The sequence below is a fragment of the Alexandromys fortis genome, unplaced genomic scaffold (genome assembly GCF_014885135.2).
Source record: "Alexandromys fortis isolate MF-2015 unplaced genomic scaffold, M_Fortis_MF-2015_v1.1 scaffold_122, whole genome shotgun sequence".
Lineage (NCBI taxonomy): Eukaryota > Metazoa > Chordata > Mammalia > Rodentia > Cricetidae > Alexandromys > Alexandromys fortis.
In genome coordinates, this window is record NW_026068004.1 from 209,520 (window position 1) to 226,601 (window position 17,082).

General features: G+C 44.4%; 1 protein-coding gene across 1 annotated transcript; it reads left to right on the forward strand.

Annotated features, from left to right (window-relative positions):
* Positions 1 to 213: 213 nt before the first annotated feature.
* Positions 214 to 15,288, forward strand: Utp11 (UTP11 small subunit processome component). Its single transcript, XM_050161393.1, has 8 exons — positions 214 to 382; positions 7,302 to 7,363; positions 9,603 to 9,705; positions 10,108 to 10,221; positions 11,193 to 11,286; positions 11,384 to 11,514; positions 13,633 to 13,743; positions 14,595 to 15,288. The coding sequence occupies exons 1-8, from the start codon at positions 320 to 322 to the stop codon at positions 14,676 to 14,678; spliced, it is 762 nt and encodes a 253-aa protein (XP_050017350.1). The 5' UTR covers positions 214 to 319; the 3' UTR covers positions 14,679 to 15,288.
* Positions 15,289 to 17,082: the final 1,794 nt, after the last annotated feature.

Consider the following 17,082-nt stretch of genomic DNA (forward strand, 5'->3'; position numbering starts at 1 on the left):
AGCCAGAGGGCGGTGCCAGGAACTTGTTCCCAGATGCCAACTTGCGGCTAGAGCGAAGGCTCTGTCTCCGGACCTTTGAACACTTTCAGGCGAATAAGAGAGAACGCTGGAGGAATCAGGAGATTATCTAGGAAACTACATCTCCCAGAAGCCTCCTGTCCGGGTTGCTCGATCGGGGATGTATTTCCGGTAAAGTAGGCTTCTGATAGTCTGCAAGCCTCAAGCGGCTGGGCCTGCTTCCGGTAGTCTTGGCGGAGGTGCTCAGATAGTGTGGCATCGGTGGTGGAGTTTGCTGAGCATTTTCTAGACCCCAGTAGGCATGGCGGCGGCATTTCGCAAGGCAGCTAAGTCTCGGCAGCGGGAACATCGAGAACGAAGCCAGGTAGGTCCGCGCAGGCCCCGTGGGCGACGGCTGGTGGCCCATGCCTCCCTGCTATCCCAGCGTCCCAGCTAGCACATCTGCCTTCCGTAAATACCCGACACACGGGGCCTGCCCCCAGCGTGCCTCGTCGGGGAGACCTGGGGACCGGGTTAGGGGGATTGTCACTCCCTAGGGTAGGAGGTTCCGTGGGTATTGAGTGAGGCGAGGCGTGTCAAAATCTGGAGTTGTGACCGAGGATAGGTGTTCCTAAAGTGGGTCCAACTTTTGGCTTGGGATTTGTGACTCCTGTAGAGCTGTCACGTGCCTCACCTTGAAGTCGTGGTACTTTCCTTCTCCCTTCTGGAGGGTGACTTGACCATTTCCAAACTGTGGGGGCCTGATAGCCCAGATCTGTAATTGCAGCTACTCGGGGGGCTCAAGAGAGAAGGATCACAAAGTCAGGGCCTGCCTGAGCAACTTAGACCTCTCTCAAAATAAAACTCTAAAAACATTCTGGACGTACAGCGCGGTGGTGAACTGCGCGCCTAGCAAGATTTAGTCCTCGGTAGGAAGAAAGAAAGGAGGGAGGTAGTCCCTTAGGAGATGTTAGTTAGAATAAGTAATTGTGGCCTTTCTAAGGAGAACGTGTCGGTGTGGGGATATGTGCTAGAAATAAAGATGTATCCAGACCCACATCATCCCCTTTACTGTTCTCAGAAATCACAGAACTACTTCCAGCCTTTAACGGCTGGAGAGGGGGCTTAGCCATTAAGAACACTTGACTGCTGTATCAGAGTTCAAATCCCAGCACCCACATCGTGGACTCACAAGTACCTAAACCTCCAGCTCCAGAAAATTCTTCACTCCCTTCTGGCTTGCACAGGCTCTGCTCTCACTGGGTCATACACATAGACATACACAATTATGCATCTTTTTTTTTTAACTATTATTTATTTGTTTATTTTTGGTGTTTCGAGGCAGGGTTTCTCTGTAACACTGACTGTCCTGGGACTCACTCTCTGGACCAGGCTGGCCTTGAACTCACAGAGATCCACCTGCCTCTGCTGAATGCTGGGATTAAAGGCGTGTGCCAACCACTGCCAGCTTTTATTTTTAATTTTATTTTTAGATTTATTTTATTTATTATCTATGCAGTGCTCTGTCTGCATGCTTTCCTGCAGTCAGAAGAGGGCACTGGATTTCATTACAGATGGTTGGGAGTCAGTATGTGGTTGCTGGGAATTGAACTCAGGACCTCTGGAGGAACAGTCAATGCTTTTAACCTCTGAGCCATTTCTCCAACCCCTATTTTTTATTTTTAATCAAAAAGTTAGCTTATGTGTGTACATGTGTGTCTGGATGGGTGTGTGCACTTGACTATATATGCCTGTGGGAGCTCTCCCTGGAGCTGGGGTTGCAGGTAGTTGTAACATGCTTGATGTGGGTGTTGGGAGATGAACTTGGATCTTCTGGAAGAGAATAATGTGTTTTTAACTGTTAAACTATCTCTTTAGCCCTCAAATAAATAATAAATATTTCTTCTCCTCCTCCTCCTTTTTCTTTTTTGGTAAGAGGATCAAGAATTTAGGATAATCCACCAAGTTTTAGGACACTCTGGGCTACATGAGACAGTATCTCAACAAAACAAAATGGCTCAGTACTAGCTGCACAAGCCACGTGACCTGAGTAAGCTCCTCAGAGCTCATAGAAAAGTGGAGGAAAGAGTGGACTGTTCTCAACTCTTTATTTTGAGAATATAACTTAATCACAGCATTTCCCCTTCCCTTTCTGCCCTCCAAACCGTCCCATATACTAAGGCTCGCTCTTTTAACTTCTTGGCCTCTCTTTGGAGAATGGACTCTTAAGGAGTGGCATGTATACCTGCATACACAGATATGTATACACACAAAATTAGACCGCAGTAACAACAAACAGAACCCCCATATAAACAACCCACAAGGCCTTTGGAGATACCAGTGGTACAAAGGCTGAAGAAAGGGAAGGGATATTATTACCACTGAAACCGTGCGACTGACTGATGCTGTTGAATATCGGCCCCTCTCTCTGGCTCTCTTTCTAATAGTTTAAAAGTCCATTTGTAGTTTTTCTTGGCCAAAAGGATGAGAAGGGATAGTTCTGAGTCTTTTTTTCCAAGACAGGGTTTCTCTGTGTAGCTTGCCTGTCCTGGAACTCACTCTGTAGACTCATAGAGATCCACCTGCCTTTGCCTCCCTGGTGCTGGGATTAAAAGTGTGCGCCACCACTGCCCGGTGTTCTGAGTCTTCTTAAGCACACATTCTTTCTGCTTAATAGCATTTATTTTGGGGTATGCCTAGTGGAAGCAGTACCATACATGTATTGAAAAGTTTATCTTACATGTATTTTATTGAACTGTGTGTGTTGGGGCCACAGCTTTGGGACGGTCAGAGGACAACTTGTGGGAGTTGCCCCATGTTTAAACTGACATGATGCAGATGCCTTTACCCGCGGGTAGTGTATTTTAACATCTTGTTTGCGAGACTCTAGACAGACTTATCGAAAACTGGTAGTGGCCCGAACTTGGTGAAGTGTAAACACATGACTCTCAGCCTTTCCACTCAGAGCAGCTGTTGGGAAGCGGGTTACTATTTCCTCATATTTCCTTGAGGATTTGAGGCTCAGATGGGTCAAGTATTTACCCAGAGAGGGACAGCTAGAGCTGTCATATGGCAAAGGTGGAAATCACATCAGGTGTTTAAGAATACAGAGGTGGAGCTGGGGAAGAGGGGTCGTCCTTTAAGAGCACTGGCTGCTCTTCTAAAGGACCGGGGTTCAATTTCTAGCATCCACATGGCAGCTTACAACTATCTGTAACTCCAGTTCCAGGGGATCTGACACCCTCATAGAGACATACATGCCGACAACACACCAGTGCACATAAAAATAAATCTTGGGAAAAAAAAGAAATAAAACTAAAGAAATATATAGAGGCAACTTTATAAGAGGTGGCACATTAAAAATACCAGATGTGGGCCGGGAGGGCTGACGCAGTGGTTAAGGGAACTTGTTGCTGTTTGAGAGGACTCAGGTTCAGGTCCTAGCACCGATATGTCAGCTCACATCCATCTGTAACTCCAGTTCTAGTGGTTTGAGGCTCTCTTTTGGCCTCCTTGGGCACCAGGCACAGTAGTGGTGCACAACATATATGAAAGTAAAACAGTCATACACAGCTGGTCAGTGATGGCATGTGCCTTTAATCCCAGAACTTGCGAGGCAGAGACAGGCGGATCTCTGTGGGTTCGAGGCCAGCCTGGTCTACAGAGTGAGTTCTAGGACAGGCTTCAAAGCTACACAGAGAAACCCTGTCTTGAAAAACAACAACAACAAAATTTAAAATGCCAAGTATGCAACATATGTGGAAATGGTAGAGATATAGAACATTGTGTTGGAATGTTTTGAACTCATAGGTCAGTTTGTTTTTGAAGGCAAAGCTACTGAATGTGTGTGATTTTTTTTTTTTGAGATAAGAGCTCCCTATTTAGCCTAGACTTACCTTAAATTCAATTTGTGATCCTTCTGCTTTAGCCTTGTTGATGTTGGGATTACAGTACATCCTGCCTAAAATGGTCATTTTGAGCATCCTAGGAATAACTGTGCATGCTGTAAAAGGAGTATCTCCTAATCCCTCAGTGTCCTCAGGAGCTAGATGCTCTTTTCGTCTTACAAATTAAGAGCCTGATGCTTAAAGAGATTAAATTTCACATCTAAAGTCACACTCAAATAGTTGACTTGGATTAATATAGAAGAAAGGGATTTCAAGGCGATGCCCGAATCACTTGTGATTTGGGTTCCTTGTGTTTTCCTTTGTCCTGGCCCTGTGTGATGTGGTGGAAGCTCTCGATGATTCATGTGGAGGAGGAAATGTGTAACTGCTCCACATGTAGTCTGTTTCCTCTGGAACACACGTATACCTTCACACATGATTCCAAGACCGCTACCTCATTGCTGCTCCCTGCCAGTCTCCCTTTGCAGTGTTAGAAATAAAAGCTATCATGGGTGCTGGAAGATGACTCAGCGGTTAAGAACACTTACTGCTCTTGCAGAGGACCCAGGTTTGGTTTCCAGCACTCACATGGTAGCTTACAGCCATCTATAACTTCAGTTTCAGGGGACTTGATGCTTTTATCTGACTTCTGAGGGCACCAGGCATGCATGTGGTGCACATATGTATGTGCAGGCAAAACACCCTTACACATAAAACAAATGTAACTGAGTCGCTGACAGTTGTGAGCTGCCATGTGGGTGCTGGTAATTGAGCCTAGGTCCTTTGGAAGAACAGCCAGTGCCCTTAGCCACTGAGCCATCTCTCCAGGCCCATTTTTGACTAAGTATCTCTCTTCCTTTTTCTGTTCAGACAGGGTTTCTCTGTGTAGCTCTGTCTTGTAACTGGCTCTATAGACCACGGTGGCTTCAAATGCAGAGAACCGCCTGCCTCTGCCTCCCAAACGCGGGATTAAAGATGTGTGCCACCACTGCACATAACAATAATTACAAAAATAATTAGGAAATTCTGTTTTGAGACAGTGTTTCACAGCCTTGGCTGGCCTAGAACTCTGTGTAGTCCAGGCTGGCCTTGAACTCGCAGAGACCCTGCTGCTCCTTGTCTGCTGAGGGCCCGGAGGGCTTGTGCCACCACACAGGTTAATTTTTTTTTTTTAATTACAGTTACTAATGGTTTGTATGGGTATGGGTGTATGAGTGTTGGGCAGTCATGCTGGGTAGTCGTTATGGAGGTAAGAGGTCAGTTCTCTCCTTCCATGTGTGGGCCCTCAGGGATCAAACTTAGGTGAGGTGGCAGACATCTCCCTTCTGACCCGTCTTGCCATCCCTGTTACTTTCCTCATTGGGTTATTTTGTCCCTTGAAAGATTAAGAGATAACAAAGGTGGCTGTAAGAATACCATCCACGTTATTATCCCAGGCTCAGCAGAGACTTATATATGCAGCCCAGAAGTCAAGGTTGTTCAGAGGACTGGGATAGCGGTGCAAATCTATTATCCTGACCCTCGACAGGCTGAGGCCAGGAGACTCACAAGCCCTGCCTGAAGTAACATAGTGGGTTCCAGGCCAACCTGGGCTATGGAATGGGACCCTATCTCAAAAAAGGCAGGTGTGGGGTGGGGGTGGAGTCGAGCATAAAGCTGGATATGGGGGGAACATCCTCATCATCATAGCTTTTGGGAGGCTGAGGCAGGAGGCCATGAGTTTGAAGTCAACCAGAGCTGTATGATAACCCGCTTCCAAACCCAAAGCCAAACAAACATTCTTCAGAGCAGAAAGAGTATAGTGGGCTCTGAGATAGCATAGACTGGCTGCAGAAGGTAGGGGCTCTGCATTCCTAGAGAGTAAATAGCTCCTGTATATGTAGCTAGGGATGACCTTGGACTTCTGATCAGCCTGCCTACTTTCTTTGTACAAGGATTATAGTTGTGTGCCATAATGCCAGGTTTATGTGGCTCTGTAGATTGAACCTAGGGATTTTTGTGTGCTAGGCAAACAATCCATCAGCTGAGGTACATCCCTAGCCTTGGTTCTACATTCTTGAATGCATTCTCTAAATGTCATTCCCCTTCTGGAATATGCTTTACTTTTTTTGTAATGGTCATAAAGATGAAATAGGACTATGTAACAAGCATAGCACATTGCTTTGGGACAGAGTCAGTACATAATTGTGAACTGTTAAGATGATGTAGGTAGAGTTCGGGGGTGTAACTCAGTAGGTAGAGGTTCTGGATTTTGATCCTCAGCACCTAATAAAAGCCTGGCATGGTGGCATAGGCTTCTAATTCCAGCACTCTGCAGGTGGAGGCAGGAGGATCAGAAGTTAAGTAGGCCAAAGAATTAAGCTCTCCTCCATAGCAAAAAGTGAAAAAAACATCTAACACAGACACACATAACTTACACAGGATCTCCCGTAGCTTAGACTGGCCTTGAACTCCTGGTCCCTTTTTTCCCGTTTTTCAAGTTCTGGTATTATAAACATGTACCAATTTAACCTGACATTAAGCACTCAGAGTAATGGTAGAAGGCTATAAAGAAGACAGAGTCACGCCAGGTGGTGGTGGTGCAAACCTTTAATCCCAGCACTTGGGAGGCAGAGGCAGGCTGATCTCTGTGAGTTCGAGGACAGCCTGGTCTACAAGAGCTAGTTCTAGGACAGGCTCCAAAGCTACAGAGAAACCCTGTCTCGAGCCCCCCATCCCCGCAAAAAAGACAGAGTCATGGAACCCTGCACGTTGTAGAAGTGAATGTCAGAGAGAGTACTTTCCCATTTTATTTGGTTTTGCCTCTGCTGCTCTCTGTTTTGTTTTGTTTCTGGTCTTCCTATGTAGCCTTTGCAATCCTCCTGCCTCAGGCTTCCAAGTGTCAGAATTGCAGGCAAGTACCATTTACCCAGCCTTACTGGTCCTATTTTATAGTTAGGAAATGACAGCTCAGAGAAGTTAAGTGATTTATTTGCCCAAGGTCAGAGATTGTTACGAGGTAAAGCTTGGATTGAACCTGAGTCCGAAAACTCTAAATTTAGCGCCCTTAAGCACAGTTGCCTCCTGTTGCTGTGTTTTCCCTTCATAGTATTTTATAAGCCCTTGGATTAACCTGGTAGTAATTTTAGTACAGCTGGCAACTGCTTGCTTAGTGCCGAGTCATTGTTGCCTCTCTCTGTCCTTAATAGGCCAAGAAACCTACTATGGCGGTGCTTGTGACCTGTCTGGCTCCTGGACGAGCCGTCTCATCCCTGGGCAGGGCCTAGTAAGGGGGAGGAGGGAGGAACAGGGTAGTGGGCTGGCTCCAAGGACACATTTACTGAGTACTACAGAGTCCTGTTCCTGTCAGGTGTCATGTTGCTTTCAGCTTGTGTTTGCCAAGAGAACTAAGTGCGTCCTTTTCCTTTTGTCTTCTAGCCTGGCTTTCGAAAACGTCTGGGTTTGCTGGAGAAGAAGAAAGATTACAAACTTCGTGCAAAGTGAGTCCAGTATTTCTGGTAGAGGTGCTGCCAAAAAATCTTACAGCATTGGCATACTACTGCTGAAGTGTCCATGTATCCACCGGGGAAGTAATTTCCTGTTGTCGATAAAATAGCCAAAGCTCTGGCAGCCTGTTAGGTATTTTCCTGTGACCCCCTCCCCCCAACCTCTCTTTGCTCAGACAGAGTGGTACTTAAGCAGTTGCCCCCGTCATTTTTTTTTCATTAGGCCTGTCCAGGTGGTTTTCTCATAGTGGCATTGCTTTGCCTCCACCTCGGTGTTTGAACTAAATGCTGAATCTTTTGCTCCCTTTTCTTGAAATGAAAGATACAGTCTAAAAATTCCACTTGCTGAGTCTCTTACATCATTATTTGTGGTGTGGAATGAGATGTGAAAGACGGATTCATGAGCCTGAGAGTGGGTGATGATGAACTATGAAAACATTTTATAAAACAATTATGTCCATTCTTTTCTTTAGCACTTCATTTGCAAAATGCTTATAATTGCTTATTAGCATACAAATCAGCTGAGGTTCTTATACTCCTGGTGTGGTGGGTGGGGATGATTAAATGGATTTCTCTAGGTCCCAGATTTTAATTAATTAATTAATTAATTAATTTTAAATATAATTTTTTATTGAAAAAAAAAGATTTCCGCCTCCTCCCCGCCTCCCATTTCCCTCCCCATCTCCCTTCCCCCCCTCCTCCCTCTCCTCAATTAATTTATTTTTTAAAGTTTATTTATTTATTATTTACACAGTGTTCAGCCTCCATGCCTGCAGGCCAGAAGAGGGCGCCAGATCTCATTACAGATGGTTGTGAGCCACCATGTGGTTGCTGGGAATTGAACTCAAGACCTCTGGAAGAGCAGTCAGTGCTCTTAACCTCTGAGCCATCTCTCCAGCCCTCCATATTTTAGTTATTTAAAAATTTATTTATTTTGTTTTATATTTTGGAGATAAGGTCTCACTATATATCCCTGGCTGGCCTGAAACTCATTTTGTAGACCAGGCTGACCTCAAATTTACAGAGATTCCCCCTCTGCCTCCTGATATGTGCCTGTGAAGGCCAGAAGAGGGCATCAGATCATCTTGGAACTGGAGTTAGAGACACTTGTTAGCTGCCATGTCTGTTCTGGGAATTGGACCTGGGACCTCTGGAAAAGCAGTCAGTTTTCCTTCCTTCTTTCCTTCCACCCCCCCCCCCCTTTTTTTTGTGACAATCTCCTCGTGTAGTCTAGGCTGGCCTCAAGCTCAAGGTCTCCTACTTCACCCTCTCGAGTGCTGGGATTATAGCTGTACATGTCGTGCCTGACTGGGGCCAGAGCTGCTTGTTGTTGTTGTTTTGAGGTGGGGTCTTTCTATGTAGCCATGACTGTCCTGGAATTTACTATGTAGACCAGGATGCCTGGAACACAGAGATCTGCCTGCCTCTGCCAGTGCTGGGATTAAAGGCGTGCGCCACCACCGCCCGGCTTGGTGTCCTTTTGTAGTGGTTTAGGTGGCATTAAGATGTGGGGAGGAAACAGTTACTTTCAGGTGTGATTGGGACAGAGGACGCTTAAGATTGTGGGTCTTACAGGGAGCCTGACTCGTGTCAGTGGACCATGGAGCAATCTGGTCACTGCTTGCTTGCTTGCTTCCTTCCTTCCCTCCTTTTTTTTAGTGTTCTGCTGGCATGTATGCCTGCAAGCCAGAAGAGGGCGCCAGATCTCTTTACAGGTGGTTGTGAGCCACCATGTGGTTGCTGGGAATTGAACTCAGGACCTTTGGAAGAGCAGGTAATGCTCTTAACCACTGAGCCATCTCTCCAGCCCTGCTTGGGTTTCTTTAATATATTTTTTTGTGTGTGTGATTTTCATTGGTTTGTTTGCTTTGAGGGAGTTTGTTTAAGACAAGCTCTCACTTTAAGTCAAACTGATTTCAAATTTGTGATTCTTCTGCTTCAGCCTCCTAAGTGTTGATGTATCAGATGTGCCTCTAGTTATGAATTTTTTAAATTTATTTACTTTTATTTCATTTTTAAAAAATTATTTACTTTTATTTCATTTGTATTTTGCCTGCATGTAGGCCTGTGTGAGGTTGTCAGATCTTGGCATTGGAGACAGTTGCTAGCTGCCATGAGGGTGCTGAGAACTGACCCTGGGTCCTCTGGAAGAGCAGTCAGTGCTCTTAGCCGCTGAGTCATCTGTGTGGATAGTTTTTTTTCTGCAGTGAAATCTCCTGACTTGTTTTTTCAGTGACTATCATAAAAAGCAAGATTTCCTCAGAGCTCTCCGGAAGAAGGCTCTGGAAAAGAATCCAGATGAATTCTACTATAAAATGACTCGGGATAAGCTCCAGGTAGGTGCAGAACAGAGCCCTAAGTGTTGGGAAATGATGGGGAATGAGGCAGCACGAGCAAGTGTCCTTGTGACTCTTCTCCACTTGGACCAGGTGTTCCTGGTGAGAGGTCCAGGTCAGACTGTCCTTTTCTTGGTCAGCATGCTCCTACCTTTGCACCATCTTGGTTTTTTTTCCCCTCTATTTGTTTTGATTTTGTTATTATAAATAAAGCCCAGTACCTCTGTATGCTAGACAAAGTGCTGTACCCCTGAGGTACACCCAGCCTCTTGTTTGAAGGGTAAATGAATGGAGGCATGTCTTAGTGTGCATGCTTGTCTTTGCTTTATACATGGATTATGCAAGCAGCTTACTAATGATAGTACTCTGTTATACACTGTATCTGTTAAACTTCAATTTTAGGACGGAGTTCATGTCATCAAGAAGACCAAGGAAGAAGTGACACCGGAGCAGCTAAAGTTGATGAGAACTCAGGACATCAAATATATAGAGATGAAAAGGGTTGCAGAAGCCAAGGTGACCTTCACGTTTTTGTTCTGATGGATTTTTGTTGGTTAATTAAGAAAGGACATAGCAGATTGTGGTTGTGTATACCTCTAGTCCCAGCACCTGGGAGGTAGCAGCTCTAAGAATTAAGGCCCAGGGCTAAAGAGATGGCTCAGAAGTTAAGAGCACTGGCTGTTCTTCTAGAACAATTCCCAGCACCCACATGGTGGCTCACAAAAACCATCTGTAATGAGATCTGGTGCCCTCTTCTGGCCTGCAGTGGCACATTCAGGCAGAACATTGTATACATACTAAATAAATAAATCTTTAAAAAAAATTGAGGCCCTGGTTTAAACAACAACAAAGGAAACAATTGGGTAATGTCAAGTTATCAGCCGGTAGTCTACAGTGAGTTTGGTGTGATGATTTAGAAGTATAATCAGCATGGTGGAATAGAGTTCAGGTTTGAGAATGAGAGATGTAGGCTAAAGTCTGGCTCTGCCAGTTTCTAACCCCATGGTTATGGACCAGTTAGCTTGAGAATGCTTATTTCTGTCATATGTTTTAAATATTGAATTTTGTGGAGTGTCTTGTATAGTGCTTGATAGATAAATTTAAGTGCTTTCATTTAAAAGACTAAAACCTGCCTTGCAGTGGTGGCACACACCTTTAATCCCAGCACTCGGGAGGCAGAGGCAAGTGGATCTCTTGAGTTCGAGGCCAGCCTGGTCTACAGAGTGCATTCCAAGACAGCCAGGGGGACACAGAGAAACTCTGTCTTAGAAAAAAAAAAAAAAGAATGAAACCATTGAGAACAAAGTACAAAGTATAATTATAGACATATGTGATGATGCCACAGTGAAAGCCAGTACCTAAAAATATCAAAAAGAATGAAATGAATTCTTTGCTGCTTGACAGTGGTGATGGGAAGTGTCTCAGTTCTTGAAAGTTTATTTCTGAGACTCCGGAAGAACCCACTTTAACCATATTCCTTACTCTAGAAAATCGAAAGACTGAAATCAGAGCTCCACCTGCTGGATTTCCAGGGGAAGCAGCAGAACAAGCACGTGTTCTTTTTTGACACCAAAAAGGAAGGTATGAAATGTTGAAGGTGTCTGGGGTAGTCTGCCATGTCACTGTGTTGTATGGTGCTAGCGACAACCTGTGCCTTAAAGATTGCCTTGAATTTCAGTTGAACGGTTTGATATTGCAACTCACTTGCAAACGGCCCCAGAACTGGTAGACAGGGTCTTCAATAGACCCAGGATAGAGACCTTGCAAAAGGAGAAAGTGAAAGGCCTCACCCCTCAGACTCAGCTCAAGGTATGTATCTCTTTTGCACTCAGGTGGGAGTTGGGGAGTTTGTTTTTTTTTTTTTTTTTTTGTGGTTCTTTTTTTTTTTCTTTTGCCACTGTATTTTTTATAATTATCCATGGGGAAACTTCAAAAACTGTCTAGATAAAGTAGAAAGATTATTTGGTGATGGGATGGAAGTGGATTTTTTTTGTTTGTTCTGGAGGTCCTGTTCCATAGTGGTCAGGAGCTTAGATTTTGGGTTTGAATCCCAACTCTGATCTGGTCCTTTGTGTTTTTAACATGTGCATCCTTCGCTGATGCTTAGAAAGTGCGGAGCCAGGAGGAAACACTGAGGAGTAGGATGTGGCGGGTAGTGTTTTCATATTACTCGTTTGTAACCAAGATTTTGTATTGACTTTTCCTTATGGTGCTTTCTATCACATGACTGGGTTGTGGCGATGACAGGCTTTTTCTCAGAGCCTTCTGGAGTTGAACTCTCACTTCTGACTGATTCATTTAAAAAAATGCTGTCAGTGTGTTTCAAGCAGACAGCTGTTCTGTTTTGATTTGAATCATTTACACCGCATCAGTTTTGCTTCCAATGTTTAATTTCACAGCAGTTTCCTCTAGCTCAGAGCAGCTAAACTTGCTTTAGTAATATAAATACCCCTAATTAGTTTGACTATATTGGGTAATCCCATAAATTTGACAGTCTGTGCAATAAAGTGAAAACAAAAGCTGTCTGAAACCACTGCTGTGAGACTCTGCTCGAGCTGGCGAGTTGTTGGTCTGAGGCCCAGCGCTAGGCCCTTTTACGTTCACAACACTGCCAGCCGAGAAGCTGGCTGAGGGGTTCTTGTGATGACCTTGTTTGTTGGTTAGTTGTGTTTTCAGTCAGCCGGTCACTGACACTTCTTGGGTAGTAGTATTGTATTGTAGCCCTCTCCGAGGGCAGTGTCAGACCCTAAAGGAAGGTCTGCCATCAGAGCGGCCACAAACACAGGAGGGCTCGGGACTGCCGTTTTTGCCCAGCGTTGTTTCACTTGATTGCTTGTTTAAAGCATAATTATTTTTTATCAAGAGGCTGCTTGCTGCCTGTGAGTATATTGCAAGTCTGCAACTTGGAAGTGATAAACAAAATCTGTGAATGGCTTGAAGTCTGTGAACATCCATCCCCCACACAGAAATTGTGTAATATATGTATGTACAGGTTTCTGCATATATGTACATACAGGTAGTTCAAAACAGTAAAATATGAAATCCTTTAAAATTTTTGCAAAGTTCTGAGTGCTGATATGATACTACAAATGGGAAATTGCACACCTGATTTTATATGATAGGCCACAGTCAATTCAAGCATGCTAAAAATACTGTGTAAAATTATCTTCAGGCTGTGTATATAAGGAATATATGAAAAATAATGAATCACTTATTTAGACTTGGGTTTCATCCCTAAACTATCTCATGTACATGCAAATATTCCAAACACCCCAAAATATGAAATCCAAACACTCTGTTCCAAGCATTAGAGATGAGTGAGACTCAGTCTGTGTGCTATCTCAAAGAAGAAGCCAAAGTTGTTAGTTTCTCAGATGCTTCAAGTCTCAGAAATGTAAGGACTGCAGTAGTCCTGAGGAGTCATTAGCCGGTGAGTTGTCTTCTCGGGTCTCAGTGCTGAAAATTCTCCTCTGCTCTGTGAGACAGATGGAGAGGCTCCAGCCCCAGCACACGGCCCATCACTGGCCCTTCTGTTGCTCTGTTCACTTCTGCAGGCTTCCAGTCCTGGGCGGCTGCTGCCCTCAGCTCAGGTAACTGAGACCACTTAGTGGACCTCTGGGAACATTCTTGGAGGTGGGGGCTCCTCAGGACAGTCCTGACTACCCGTTAGGCAAACCATCCTTGGGCCAGTTACTTTTTTCCTCTGGGTCTCCTTCTGCATTTGCTAAGTGACAGGTTTTGATAGGGCAGTTTCCACACATACTTTCACTCGTAGTGTGTACTGGCTTTAAAGTAGGCATCTTAATGGTGGGCATTTTGAGTTGAGTCTGGAATAGAAAGAGGACTGGTGAAACCACTGATGTAGTTGGACTCAAGAACTCCTTCGTCTTGTTAATTGTTTTATTTAAATGTATGTTTATTCTGTAGAGGATAGCTAAAGAAAGACAAAGGCAGTATGATTGCTTGACGCAGCGAATTGACCGGGAGAAGAAGCTGTTCGTGGTTGCACAGAAAATTCAAACTCGCAAAGATCTTATGGTGAGGAGAGATAGCCTTGAGCCTTCTCCTTCTTTCCTTTCCTTTCCTTTCCTTTCCTTTCCTTTCCTTTCCTTTCCTTTCCTTTCCTTTCCTTTCCTTTCCTTTCCTTTCCTTTCCTTTCCTTCCCTTTCCCTTTTTCTTTCTTTCTTTCTTTCTTTCTTTCTTTCTTTCTTTCTTTCTTTCTTTCTTTCTTTCTTTCTTATAAAGGTATTAACTGAGACTGGATCTCGGCAGTGTGTAAATCAACAACAGTGAAATGTCTGCTCCTTTGGGGCAGTGGTCTGAGCCAGTGTCTATTGCTCTGACGCTGTAGAAAGGTTCCTTGATTAAGAAGGTAATAAGAGTTGTTAGTCAGTGCCCTGAGCAGCAGAGGGTGGGATCAGGTAGCGTGTGGACTCTACAGCTTATGAGCAGCTCCCGTAACATTTAAACAGGTTAACAAACAGTGCATGCCACTCACGGGTGTTTAAAAATAGACAGCATTGTGCAGTGAAGTAGCAGAGCCAAGGAATTTAAGAAGCTCTTTCGTATTCTCATTCCTCTAAATGTCAGATTCTTCAGCCTTGCAGATCATTTAGGTTGGCCTTTCTCAGCTAGGGTTCTGAGAGAGAATTAAATTTATAATTTAAACAAAATAATTACTTGAGCTGCTCTCGCCTCAGTTTTCCCAAAGACTGTCGACAACTGGTGCATTCTGTGTGCTCCAGGAGTTAAGTGGCTCCTGCAGCGGGTGGCCCCGGCTCTTCTGAACTTGGAGGAGAGCTCCGTGGGACTTGCCCTTAGCTAGCCTACTGACTGTGCTGCTTCAGGAGACCCTGTTTATGTTTACTGGTCACCTTTTACCCTTACAGGATAAAAATAAGAAGGTGAAGGTGAAGAAAGAAACAGTGAACTCCCCGGCTATTTACAGATTCCAGACTCGCCGAAAACGTTGATACGTTAAAAATAAGTCTCATCATTCTGCATTGAAAAGAACCTTTTTCTCCTTTTGCAATAATTTCAGATCTCATTAGTTCAGATGCCTTGATTTTCTTTTTTGTAATCATGACTTATTGTTAACCTGTTATTTGATATCTGTGAGAACATTAAAGCCCCTTCCCCAATATCATTGTTTCTGTATTATTATTATTTGATTTTTCGAGACAGGGTTTCTCTGTGTAGCTTTGGACTGTTGTGGAACTCACTCTGTAAACCAGGCTGGCCTTGAACTCACAGAGATCCTTCTGCTTCTGCTTCCCAAGTGCTGGGGTTAAAGGTGTATGCCACCACTGCCCAGCTTTGTTTCTATATTATGAATTCATTCTCTTACATATAGTACTTATTTTTCCTTATAAAAGTTACTTAACTTTATATAGCAAAGTAGAAGATAGATGAATACACCTCTGATCTCAGTATTTAAGAACAGTTATTCCATAGTAGGAGCTTGGGCTGCTACTGTGGGCATTCTGGTGTATGTCCCCCATTGGGAGAGTTATATATCAATTTTTGTTTATCATTCTAGCAAATTTTACATTCTAATTTTAATTAAATCATTGCTCTGTTCAATTTTGTTATGTTACAGAATTTTTCAAAAGTAATATAAGACCAAAGTAAAAAGTAAAGTCGTCGTTTCTTTTTTTTTTTTCTGAAGAGTCATTGTTTCTGTGTGTGTTTGTGTTTGGGTGGATACAGTATGTGGTGGTGCATGTGGAGGCCATGGGACAACACCTGGCCTTACAGTTGGTTCACCCTGTTTTGACAGTGTCTCATTTGCCTGGAGCTCGTTGATTAGACTAGGCTGCCCGGGAACCTCGGATCCACCTGTCTTTGTCTGCTTTTGCTGGGATTTCAGGGGAGGAGCACCACACCTGTTGGGGACAGCTTGCTGGATTTAGTTCTCTGCTCCTACAGTGTTGTCCCAGAAATCTAACTTTGTTATCAGGTTTGGTGGCCAGAGCTTTTACCTATTGGGCCGTTGTATCAGCTCCTTCACGGGGCTTTTAAAATGTTGGATCTAGGGCTGGGCCTTTAATACCAGTACTTGGGGGGCAGAGTCAATTTGGATCTCTGATCTAGAGTTCCAGGGCAACCAGGGCTACAGAGTCAGAAAAACAAACAACAACAATATGGGTTCTGGAAACCAAACCCGCAAGGGAACCAGAATTTCTTTTGTTTTTTGAGATGGGATCTCATGGATTCCTGACTGACCTAAAATTAGCTGTGTAGCCAAGGATGACCTTGAACTTGTGACCTTTCTGCCTTTTTTTTTCTTTTTTAACCCTAGGACTGGAATTACAGACATGCCAAAGCAGCTGACTAAAGTAATGGTTTTAAGGATTAAATGTGTACAGCAGAAAGAGGGATCTTCATTATTATTTGGGTGGCTTTATAAGTTGTCCAAGAGTCCATTTCTCCCTACTTACGTGTGGAGACAGCCATCCTTGGAACTGGCTCAGAAAGCTCACATTAGAACTTACTGGGACTGGCTCTGCTCCTGCCCTCTGCTCCTGGCCAATTGCTGATTCCAAGGCTATAAAATGACTTCACCTGAGAATACCGACCCCAGGCTATTTGGAGCTGTTTTCTTCTCTCCCTTGGGTCCCACCCTTTGCTTCCTTGCCCTTATATAGGGATGGTAGGCCATGGCCAGTCAGAACAGGACTGAGCATGCTTACAGCTGTGGGAGAACTGGAAACGGGGTTCTGGGAGTCTTGTCCGCACTCTTCTTCCTGGAGAGGAATAGCCGCATAGGTCTGATAGATTTTCCTTTTGAAAATGTGTTTACAAGGGTTCTGCCTTTATGTCTGCACCCCGTGTGTGTCTGGTGCCTGCAGAGACCAGAAGAGGGTGTTGGGTCCCCTGAAACAAATTATACCTGATTGTGAGCACCATGTGGGTGTTGGGAATTGAATCCAGATCCTCTGGAAGAATAGCCAGTGCTATTAACCTCTGAGCCGTCTCTCCAGGCCCAGATACACACACACACACGCGCGCGCGCGCACACACACACACATAAGTGACATGGCTACTGGGTTCCTGTATAAAGCCTAGAATGGAAGCCTGTTTCTCAGAATATACATACTGTGGGATTCAGATCTGGGAACCCTGAAAATAAGGTCCCAGAGAACAAAAGCTAGCTTTTGTCTTTAGGGAGGAAGCTTTTTCAGGCTGAACTCAATTTTGTAAGGAGGTGCTGAGCTCAGTACCAGTGGTCTGAGTCTCGGGTCCCATCAACAGATGTAGAGATGATGTAAGTAACACTGTTGGGAAACCCTGGCTGGAGCAAGGCATGGGTAGTGTTTTCAGACGGTTCCTGAAAGGAATCTGACAGACCAAGTAATGGTCTGTTCCGGGGTAAGC